This window comes from Nyctereutes procyonoides, unplaced genomic scaffold, assembly GCF_905146905.1.
Source record: "Nyctereutes procyonoides isolate TBG_1078 unplaced genomic scaffold, NYPRO_anot_genome, whole genome shotgun sequence".
NCBI lineage: Eukaryota > Metazoa > Chordata > Mammalia > Carnivora > Canidae > Nyctereutes > Nyctereutes procyonoides.
The window spans coordinates 64,652,109-64,664,154 of record NW_026575051.1 but is presented as its reverse complement, the minus strand read 5'-3'; the positions used below and the strand labels follow the sequence as shown (position 1 = coordinate 64,664,154).

At 43.1% G+C, this 12,046-nt stretch overlaps 1 protein-coding gene across 4 annotated transcripts in view; it reads left to right on the top strand.

The window, feature by feature from the left end:
* Positions 1 to 1,448: 1,448 nt before the first annotated feature.
* The window catches only part of PDSS2 (decaprenyl diphosphate synthase subunit 2), a 253,994-nt gene continuing 243,396 nt past the window's right edge, over positions 1,449 to 12,046 (top strand). For all 4 annotated transcript variants that reach the window (XR_008665127.1, XM_055330701.1, XM_055330700.1 and 1 more), the window contains exon 1: positions 1,449 to 2,000. Coding sequence is in view for 3 of the 4 variants with exons in the window: in XM_055330701.1 (XP_055186676.1) it covers positions 1,702 to 2,000 (299 nt within the window). In the remaining variant the exon portion in view is untranslated. The remainder of the gene's footprint in view (positions 2,001 to 12,046) is intronic.

Genomic DNA, 12,046 nt, shown 5'->3' with positions numbered 1-12,046 from the left:
CCACGCTCAGTGGGGAGCTGGGGGCTGGGCTAGATCCCGGGATTCCCCGAACACCACCTGACCCACTGAGCCACCAGGCACCCCTAACAAGGGTTGTTGTTGTTGTTGTTGTTTTTTAATACTTCTTTTGGGTGATGCGACAAGGGGCAGGATACTAGACATACCTGAAAAAAGAAGAGGCAGCATCACTTGAATGATAACCACATTGCCTGCAACGAAGAGCAGAGTGGTTGTAGCTGGTTACTTAGCATAAAGCGGTGGTTCTGGGGCGGCCTGGGTGGCTCAGCGGTTTAGTGCAGCCTGCGACCCAGGGCGTGACCCCGGAGACCCGGGATCCAGTCCTGCGTTGGGCTCCCTGCATGGATGGAGCCTGCTTCTCCCTCTGCCTCTGCCTGTGTCTCTGCCTCTCTCTCGCTCTCTCTCTCTGGATCTCTCATGAATAAATAAATAAAATCTTAAAAAAAAATTTTTTTTTTTAAAGCTGTGGTTCTGACCATGGGATTCAGGAACCAGATGTTACCTGGGGGTCACATCCCTGTCTGGTGTGGCCTTTGCCAATCTACACGATGTGGACGTGCCTCCGTCTCTTCCCACCAAAAAACCACGTTCAAATACCGGCCCTACCTCTCTAACGGGTTTTGAGGTTTTGAGGATGCAAAAGAGCTACGAAATGAGCGGCTGTCGGTGAAAAGCACTAGTTTTTGAATCCTGGGTGGCAAACCGCGCGTGTCCTTGCAAAGAAAAAAAAGAAGAGAGAGAGAGAGAGAGAGAGAGTGAGAGAGAGAGGCCGGGCGCGGGGCCTCCCTGCGCCCTGGCGGGGGCCCGAGGGCCGGCAGGTGATAGACAAAGGTCGATCGAGGGCATTCCTCGGGGGGAAAAGGGCCCTTTCTGCAGGGCCACGCCACCTGTCGTCTGGTTGGGGACTGAGGGCCCCGCGCCCAGACGTGGCGTCCGGGTGCCGAGCGGCGGGCAGCCCGCAGCTCCCTGACCTGCGCCGCCCTGCGCCGCCCTGCGCGCCCCCCGGAGGGCCCGCACCTCCGCCCCGCGCCCTCGCACCCCGACCCTCGCCCGTCACACGCATCTTCCCGCGCGCACTCGGTGAGCGGGCATGCCCTAGAGGAACCGCCGAGGCCCGAGCACCGCTCCGCAGCGCCCCCGCACCCCCACGCGACCCCACTCCCGGGAACCCCACGTCTTCCCAATTTTGGGTGCAGAGCGGAGTGGGAGGAGCTTAAGCTCTCGGCCTACACCCCCTTCGCCTTCCGGAGTTCTCCTCCGAAGCCCCGCCCGTTTCGGAGCGCTCACGACCGCGCCGTAAAGCGAGGAACATTCTTCTCCTCTCTTGAACGGCCCGCCTCTGTCTTTACGACAGACCGCATTCCGCCTCGCCAATATGGCGCCCCCCATTTAGGAGGCTGCTGTGGTGGTTTTTTTTTTTTTTTTTTTTTCTCGGTACTCAGATGGCCGGGGGGCAGTGCTGAGTTCAGACTGTTTGTGCAGCCCGAAGCGCTGGAAGCTGCCGCGAACGTTCGCTTCGGGTCACGGTTCCCGGAACTCACGGGAGGCTCAAGAGTTGCCGCTTCCCGCTAGTTCCTGCAGGTTCCTCCTCTGCCCCTGGTTTCTTCCCCGCGCCACCTCCGGACACCTCCCCGTCCCCCCCCCCCGCCCCCCTCAAGTCCCTGACACTCCCAGACTCAAACTATGAGCCTTCTTCGGAAGCTGCTGTTGCGCTTGCCCGGTTATCTTGGGGCGTCGGGTCCCCCGCGTCGCTTGTGGCGGTTCCCGCCCCTCGGTCCCGTCTCCTCGGTGGGCTCCGGGCGAGAGCGGCCGTCTAGGTCCCCGGCCCACTGGAACCAAGTGGTGTCAGAGGCGGAGAAGATTGTGGGCTACCCCACGTCCTTCATGAGCCTCCGCTGCCTGCTGAGCGACGAGCTCGGCAACATCGCTATGCAGGTGCGGAAGCTGGTGGGGACCCAGCACCCTCTGCTTACCACGGCCAGGTGAGCTACCTCTGCCCCCGGCGCACTCGCACCCCTCGAGGCCTGCTTCCGGGCTCACGCTCATGCCCGCCTCGCTCCGACGGGCTCCCTGCTCACTTCTTTTTATCCCCCCCCCCTTTTTTTTTCTCCCCTTTCCCCCTTTCCTTCGCTCTCCTGGACATTCGGTGTTGTCTCCCCTCGATTCCACTCTCCTTAACTTTCTTCCTCCACCTGCTCCGCCGAGCGGGTAAGTGGTTTTCTTTCCAGAGACACCTGTACTTCTTTTCGCGTTTCTGCTCCTTCATTAATGAGGAGCAAAGATGCCTCGGTGAATTGTGGAGAAATCGAGCAGGGATGTGGGTTTGAGTCGCTTTTCTAGAAATGGTCTTTTTTTGTTTTTTAAGATTTTATTTATTTATTCATGAGAGACACAGGCAGAGGGAGAGGGAGAAGCAGGCTCCGTGCAGGGAGCCCGACGTGGGACTCGATCCCGGGACTCCAGGATCACGCCCTGGGCTCAAGGCAGGCGCTCAACTGCTTGGGCCCCCCCGGGCTGCCCCTAGAAATAGTCTTTTAAAAAGACTGATTTTTCTGTTCCGCACTGTTCCAGGGGTCTCCTCCAGAAAGAATGGCGTGGGGGAGATAATGCCGAAGGTAGGCAGTTCTTTACAACGAGTATCCCAGGCTTAAGGCAGGTCGGTCGCTATCCTCTTGGGATTTTTATCACTTTGTGCTGGACTTCTGTGAAACTTGCCATTAGGATTTCGAGACCACAATGTATGCTTCCAGTAAAAACAAACAAGCAAAACTCCTTTTTGTTTGTAAAGGATTTCAAGCATACTGAAAAGTTGCAAGAATAAAAGTAGTAACACTCCTCATTGATTCGCCTATCCTATACATGTCCTATACATATCCTTTACATATATACCTACACATTCTCCTATCCTATACATATATACGTACAATTTACATATACATGTAAAGTACATCTTTAATGAATCATTTGAGAATAGATTACATACATCATGGTCCTTTATGCCTAGATACATCATGTATTTCCTAAGCATAGGAATATTCTTTTTTTTTTTTTTTTAAGATTTTATTTATTCATGAGAGACACGGAGAAGGAGGCAGACACACAGGCAGAGGGAGAAGCAGGCTCCCAGCGGGGAGCCCCATGCGGGGACTCAGTCCCGGGACCCCAGGATCATGCCCCGGGCCAAAGGCAGGTGCTCAACTACTGAGCCACTCAGGTGCCCCAGCATAGCAATATTCTTTATAGTAATCAATTTAAGCACATTTAATATTGCTACAATACTTTTATTAATCTACTATTGATACTCCTGATTTCTTAATTGACCCAGAAATGTTCTTTATAGTATTCTTTCTAGTACAGGATCTAGGCTAGGATCACATATTACTGTTAGTTGTCATGTCTCTTTTGTCTCCTTAAACTGGGAACGCTTCCACAGCTCTTCTTTGATTTTGTAAATAGAGCTGTAGTTCTCAGATGGGGCAATTTTGCCCCTTAGGGAACATTTGGTAGTATATGGAGATGTCATAACTGGGGCATGCCCTGGTATTTAGTAGGTACAGACCAGGGATGCTGTAAACACCCCAGTACAGCCCCTACAAGGAAGAATTAATGTACCAAGGTAAGGAAACCCTAGATAAAAATTATCTTTTTTTTCATGTTTTCTTTTTTAAAGATTTTATTTATTTATTTGAAAGAGAGAGCATGCAAGTGAGCATGAGCCTGGGGGAAGGGCAGAGGGAGAGGGAGAAGCAGACTTCCCACTGAGCAGGGAGCCCCACATGGGGCTTGATCCCAGGACCCTGAGATCATGACCCGAGCTGAAGGCAGATGCTAAACCAACTGAGCCACCCAGGCACCCCACCTGTTTTTTTTTTTTTATTTTTATTTTTTATTTATGATAGGCACACACAGAGAGAGAGAGAGGCAGAGACACAGGCAGAGGGAGAAGCAGGCTCCATGCACCGGGAGCCTGACGTGGGATTTGATCCAGGGTCTCCAGGATCGCACCCTGGGCCAAAGGCAGGCGCCAAACCGCTGCGCCACCCAGGGATCCCTGTTTTTTTTTTTTTTAAATTAAACTTTTATTTTGAGGTATTGTAGATTCACATAGTGTTGGAAGAAATAATACAGAGATCAAGTGTACCCCCTTTTTTTTTTAAAGATTTTATTTATTTATTCATGAGAGACACAGAGAGAGAGAGGCAGAGACACAAGCAGAGGGAGAGGCAGGCTCCATGAAGGGAGCGGACGTGGGACTCAATCCCGGGTCTCCAGGATCACACCCTGGGCTGAAGGCGGCGCTAAACCGCTGAGCCACCGGAGCTGCCCTCCAATGTACCCTTTACCCAGTTTCTCCCTATGGTAACGTCTTGCACAACTGTGGTACAGTATCACAGGTAGATTATTGACATTGATATGGTCAAGATGCAGAACATTTCTATCACTACAGCATCCCCTCCATTGCCCTTTTATAGCTACTCCCACTTCCCTTGCTCACACCGTTGCGATAATTTTTTATGACACAACTGTCATTTCTTTGTTACTACAGAAGTTACCAAATAGCAATAATAAAGTGATTTTACTTGTTGGCATTGTTTCCAGGCTCAGAAATGTCATCTTATGAGTAGGCTAAACTTGTCCTGTAGCTGGAATATTAATTCTCTGTAGATTTTTAGGTGATATACAGTCAACACACACACAGACACGTACTTAAATGTTTTAAAGCTTAGTAATGAATGAGCTTACTATCCAATTTAAAAACTATGACTACCAATCCTTTTGAAATTATCTGTACTCCCCAGTCCATGTCCCTGACTCCCTGTGTACTGGATTCTGTTTATTTTTCCTTTTTAAAAAATATTGGTGTTTCTCTAAATAATAACATGTTAAAATTTGCTCACTTTTGAAATTTACAAATATGGTAGCTTATTGCTTGTAGTCTGCTATGCTTACTTTTTTATTTGCAGTTGTTCCTAAGACTTATATATGTTGTGTTTAATTGTACTTCATTAGTTTTTCACTGCTGTATGAAATCCTATCATGTGACTATGCCGTAGTCATCTTTCAATCCGCATTTAGGTGGTTTGCATTTTTGTGTTATGAAAAAATGTTGTGAACGTGCTTACAAGTTTCCAGGTGTACTTGTCTTGAGAGAATAGATACAAGAGTGTATGCACATGTTCAGTTTTAGTAAATAATAGCAAATTGCTTTCCAAGGTGATTGTACCAGCTGATACTCTTGCAAGCATTGTCTGAGTTCAGGTTACACCATGTTCTCACAGTGCTAGAGCCCTGAAGTTTCTTAGTTTTTGCTAATCACATAGCGGGGTTCACTGTGTGTGGTGGGAATTGTAGTGTTAGTGGTAGAGTTTGTAGTAGTACATTGCATTGCACATATTATAGTCTTTGTAATAAAACACTGAAGTGGAAATGGCAGAGCTGGAAAAGGCCTTATTAATGTGTTATATTCTGAGGATTGTAATTCATCTACTTAGTTGCCAGAAAATCAGGTGGGGTGTTGGAGAAGATCCCTTCTGAAGCTGCCAGAGATATACTAGATGAAAGCTTGTAAGAATAATGGCTCTAAAAATTTCCTGGTTGTAGCCTGCCCCACATACCCAGTACCATACTACAGTGAAAGAAGTGGAGAGGAACAAAACAGCAAAAGTGTTATGGTAACATATACGAATTGCTTTATTGTGTGAGAAAAGAAAGAGCTAATATTGTGCATGTAGTTTTATTATACTTTGATAGTGTATCACAAATTATTTATTTAAACAGTCTGAACTCACAGGCGGTCAGTGAACAAAAAACTTTGGGGGAGGAAGTCCTATATTTACCTCTTATATAGGAGTGGAACAGGCAGTTGATCCATAGGGTAGGCCGACCATGATTATTGTAAATTACAGCTAAAAACATGGATCAAGCACTATATTTTTTCTAATGATGTACACCTTACTTTGTTGACATCTTATCAGCAAAGCATTGATAATTAAGAGGAAGATGCTGTCAGTATGTTAACCAAGGACATAAAGACCCCTTGTAGTTGATTTAGTTAGATATAGGATACTGGACTTGGTAAATTCGTTTACAGTTTCGTTTTATATTTTGAGTTTTTATTACTTAAATCAATATTTTAACCCTGAGGGTCATTTTACATTTTGTTTAAACCTACATGGTAAGTTAGAGATGAATCATGTCTAAATGCCCTAAAACTTAGGTGAAGGGTGGCATTTTTGGCAAACAGCAGGGGGGAAAAAAAAAGAAATCACCGTAATTTATTATTCACTACCTTCTCTTTCTTTACCTAAGCCATCTCATCAAGAAAAGGAGAAAGAGCCTAGAATTGTACTCTAACAGATTCAGAAGTGAGATTAAATTTAAAATCTTGGGGTGCCTGGGCGGTGTAGTCACTTAAGCCCCAGACTCTTGATTTGGACTTAGGTGGTGATCACAGGGTCCTGAGATTGAGCCTTGAATTGGCTCCACCCAGAGTCTGCTTCAGATTCTCCCCCTCTCTCTCTGTCCCTCCCACTTCTGTGTGCAAGCTTTCTCTCTCTCTCAAATAAATAAATAAATCTTTGAAGAAAGTTTAAATTTAAAATCTTGAGATTTGGTGAGCTAATGATCTGATTACTAGGAACAGTGTAGCCGTTAGCTAATTTTTACCCTGTTCTTCTAGGTTTCCTAGGATCTTTAGATTGTAAGCTCCAATTAGATTTTTTAAATCCTCAATTAATTAGCTCAATGCTTTGAAGCTTATGGAGGAATATAAAGAAGCCTAAAACATGGATCATGTTCCCTGATAAATAGACATTGTGTTGGACACAAGTATGTTTACAACAGAAGGAAGTAAATGACTTGTGGCTAATGAGTAGTGGCAGTATATTAGCTATTTCATTTAGAGATACTGAAGTGGCCTGGAACAGAAGAGAATCATTAATGAAGAAATTGAGATGTCCTTAGGATAGGTGGATAGATATTACATGGGTAATATTTTATTGTTTCGTTTGTGATCCATTTTTTCTCCTTTCTTCCCCAGGTTCTCCTGTTTCTACTGAGTGTAGGGAGGACCTGAAAAGCAAATGCAGTAAAGTAAAATGAGCAGCAAGAAAGGAACTAGAATAGCTAAAACAATGTTAGGAAAAAAAAAAATAGGAGGAATCATTCTACCTAATGTTAAGTCTTAGATATAATTTTATTAATCAAGACAGTGTGGTATTGGCAGAGGAATAGACGAGAACCCAGAAATAGATCAACACAAATATGCCCAATTGATTTTTGAAAAAGGTTCAAAAGCAGTTCAATGGAGGGACAGTAGTCTTTTCAGCAAGGTTCTGGAACGATTGGATATCATTGGCAAAAAAAAAAAATGAACCCTGACCTAAATCTCACATTTAAAAAAAAAAAAAAAAGAAGGAAAATGGATACCTGTGAGAACAATATAAAATAAATTTTAAAAACGTTTGTTTATTTATGTATTTGACAGAACACAAGCAGGGGGAGCAGTAGGCAGAGGGAGAAGGAGAAGCAGACTCCCAGCTGAGCCTGATGTGGGGCTCAATCCCTGACCTCTGGAATTATGTATGACCTGAGCTGAAGTCACATGCTTAACCACCTGAGCCACCCAGACACCCCAATATAACATGAATTTAAATGTGAAATATAAAACTACATAACTTTTAGAAGAAAACATAGGAAAACACCTCCAGGATCTGGGGCTAGGTAAACAATTACTAGACATAACACCAAAACCCCATTTCATAAGAGAAAAAAATCAGGGATTTTACTTCATCAAAATTAAAGTCTTTGCTCCGTTAAAGAATGAAATAGAATGTTAATAGAACAAAAAATTAGCCACAGGGTGCCTGGGTGGCTCAGCAGTTGAGCCGTCTGCCTTTAGCTCAGGTCCTGATCCTGGGGTCCTGGGGTCAGGTCCCACATCAGGTGCCCTGTGAGGAGCCTGCTTCTCCCTGTGCCTGTGTCTCTGCCTCTCTCTCTCTGTGTCTCTCATGAATAAATAAATTAAATCTTTTTTTTAAATTAGCCAGAAATTAGGAGAAAATATTTGTAAATCTATTATCTGAAGGACTTGTGTGCAGGATATGTAAAGAACTCTAAACTCAGTGGTAAGAAATAAAGAATACAATTAGAAAATGAGCAAAAAGAGCCTGTAAAGATGACAAGTAAGTGTATGAAAAGGTGGCAGGTAAGCATGTGTAACATTGGCCATTAGAATAATGCAAACTTAAACCATGATAACTGCTACATACCTATTAGGCTAAAATGTAAAATACTGACAATCTAAAGTCCTTGTGAAGATGTAGAGAAATGAAACTAGATTTCTTTTAACATTGCTGATGGTGATGTAAAAATGGTACAGCCACACTGAGAAACAGCTTGACAGTTTCTTATAAAATTAAACATACACTTGCCATACAACCCTACAATCACACTCCAGAGAATTTATTCCAGAGAAGTAAAAACTTATGTCAAAACCTATACACAAATGTTTATAGCAACTTTATATGTAATAACCAAAAACTGGAAATAACCCAAATGTCATTCAATGATGAATTGTTGAACAGTGTTGCAGCCATGCAATGAAATCTTGCTCAACAATGAAAACAAACTGTTTATTCATATAACAATTTGAATGAATCTAGAAAAAATTTTGCTGAATGGAATAAGTCAGTCCACACTACTGGTGGGAATCTAAAAAGCCACTACAGACTGTAGTATGGTGGTTCCTTAGAAAAATGAAAAGAATTACCAGATGATCCAAAAATTTCACTTCTGGGTATATACATCCAAAAAAATTGAAAGCAAGGTCTCAAAGAGACATCTGTTCACCTATGTTCATAGCAGCATTATTCAAAATAGCTTAGACATGGAAGCAACCCAGCTGTCCATCAGCAGATGAATGGAAAAACAAACTGTTAGGTACATATAATGGAATATTATTCAGCCTTAAAAAAGAAATTCTGGCACATGTTGCAACATGGTGAACCTTAAGGATGTTATGTTAAGTGAAATAAGCCAGTCACAAAAAAGACAAATACTGTATGATTCCATTGATATGAGGTATCTAGATAGTCAGAGAAAGTAAGTAAAGTGGTGGTTGCCAGGGGCTGGAAGGAGGGGGAAATGGGAAGTTGTCATTTAATGGGCATAGAGCTTCAGTTTTGCAAGATGAAAAAGTTCTGGAGCTCAGCTGCACAGCATTGTGAATATACTGAACTGTACACTTAAAAATGGGTAACTAAGATGGTAATTTTTTTTTAAGATTTTATTTATTTATTCATGAGAGACACAGAGAGAACGAGGCAGAGACACAGGCAGAGGGAGAAGCAGGCTCCACGCAGGGAGCCTGACATGGGACTCGATCCCGGGACTCCAGGATCATGTCCTGGGCCAAAGGCAGGTGCTAAACTGCTGAGCCACCCAGGGATCCCCAAGATGGTAATTTTTATGTGAATTTTACCACAAAGAAAAAGTCAATCTCAGAGGTTTATATATTGTTGGAAAGGAAGACTTTATTCTACCTTTCAAGGTCATTCTAGCTGGGGCAGCCTGGGTGGCTCAGCGGTTTATCGTCGCCTTCAGCCCAGGGCATGATCCTGGAGACCCAGGATCGAGTCCCACGTCGGGCTCCCTGCATGGAGCCTGCTTCTCCCTCTTCCTGTGTCTCTGCCTCTCTGTTTCTCGTGAATAAATAAATGAAATCTTTATTTTTTTTTAAAGTCATTCTAGCTGGACTAAGAATCAAAATGATGTGAGGCAGATTAACAGGAGAAAATAAAATTTAATAGCATATGCATGGGAAATCCGTAAGGACTTGAAATTCCAAAGATAATGAAGCAAGGAGATGGTTATATGAGCTAAGGAGAGGGGTGGAATCTGGGTATTACAAAGAGGAGGAAAACCTTTAGAGGAAGGTGAAAGGAGATGTTTGGGAAACAAATGTGTTATTCAAATAAATTTCTTAGGTAAAGAGGAATCTTTGTTAATAGCTCTCTTCTGGTATGTGCTCACAGTTGAGAGGGGAGATAAAGAGCTTTTCCTTGATCTGCTGGTTTGATTGCTTTGAACTCAAAATGATGTTCATGCCAAAGTCGCCAGTCGCGGGACAGCCTGCCCTGGACCCCTACAAAACTGTATGATTCCATTTATACAACATTCTCAAAATGACAAAACTATGGAGTTAGAGCACAGGTTAGTGCTTGCTAGAGTCAAGGACAGTGTGGGGAGCAGAGGGTGTAAATACAAAGACGTATTTTGTGGTGATGGAACATTTTGGTATCTTGATTCTGATAGTGGTTTTGTGAATCTGTATTTGGGTGTAGGTGCTTAGAACTGTATACTCATATACACAAATGAACACAGGTTAAGAAAAATGCTGAAAATGGAATAAGGTCTATAATTTTTTTTAAGGTTTTTTTTTTTAAAGATTTTATGTATTTATTCAAGAGAGAGAGACAGAGATTCAAGATTATTCAAGAGAGAGAGGCAGAGACACAGGCAAGTGGAAAAGTAGGCTCCATGCAGGAAGCCCGATGATGCGGGACTCTGGGATCACACCCTGAGCCAAAGGCAGACACTCTACCGCTGAGCCACCCAGGAGTCCCTAGTTTTTTAAAGGTTTTTTAACATATTTATTAGAGAGCAGGGGGAGGGTGAGAGGGAGAGAATCTAAGCAGAACCCTCCCCCCCCCACCCAAGTGCAGAGTCTGACATGGGGCTTCATCCATGAGATTACTACCTGAGCCAAAACCAAGAAGTAGACATTTAACTGACTGAGCCACTCAGGTGCCCTAGTTCTGTAGTTTTGTTAACACTAACTAATGTACCAATGTTAATTTTGGTTTTCATACTGTATTACAGCTATGTACTGAGGAAAGCCAGATGAAGATACGTAGGACCCTATTCTATTTTTGTAACTTTCTGTGAGTCTATAATTATTTCACTATCATAAAAAAGCTAAAAAGAATCACTTTGAATTGAGAGAGAGATCAAATGAGTGAATGAACCAACAAACAAGCAGTAGGCCTGGGAGATAGGAGACCTGCATGTTCTAGTTTCATCTCTGTCAGTGGGTAACAGTATGACCCTAAGCAAGTTATTCCATCTTTTCTGGGCTTTGAGGTAAGGAGTTTGAATAAGTAATTTCCAAAGGTGTTGCCAATTCTAGACTGGTATAGAAATTAGTGTTGTATTTGAATATGGCAGATAAGGGAGTCATTGTCATTTCTCCAGCAGGGACTGAGCAGATTGGATGCAATGTGGTAACACAAATCTATAGTCCTTTTCCTACTATTTAAAAATCCTAAAAGCTCGGAAAACAGAATGTTTTTCCAGGCTCATAAATCTGACCTGAACTGATGTGAGATTATTTATAGTCTTTCTTTATTCCATTTAATGTGAATATTCATGCATTTTGCTGCAGAAATATTCATGTGTTTGATTACACGGTGCTGCCCTAGATCCTGCTGGAGTGCTGGGTAAAATGTACCTTCCTAAAATCAGAAAAATTTTGAATTAGTTTCAGGAATTTTAGATGAGGGATTGTGGACCTGTCCAAGATGGACAGTGGGCTGTAGGATGGAGTAGAAGCCCAGGTATATGATGGAGATTGGTAATGTGGTGGAGGCTGAAAGTAGCAAGAGTGCATCAACTCTCACTTCCTCACAATTTGTACCCTATGGTTCATTATTATCTTGCTGATTAAATGTAATTATCTACTTGTGCAGTATATATGTATTTTTATTTTTAATCACTTAAATTTCAGTATAAATCATTACAGATCTCCCCTACTATCTGAACGTAGAGCATTCCTATGAATCCTACCTTAAGCCAAAATGGCATAAAGCAAAGGAAGCAATTACCATTAATTTATATGGAAAATTTTTTGAGTATTCCCAGACTCCAAAAATAATCTCCCTTAGGCTTTTGTGATACCTTAGGACACATCTTGCTAGCAAGTGCACAAAATAAATCAAGATAAAACACAGATGCTCACAGACACTGTTCA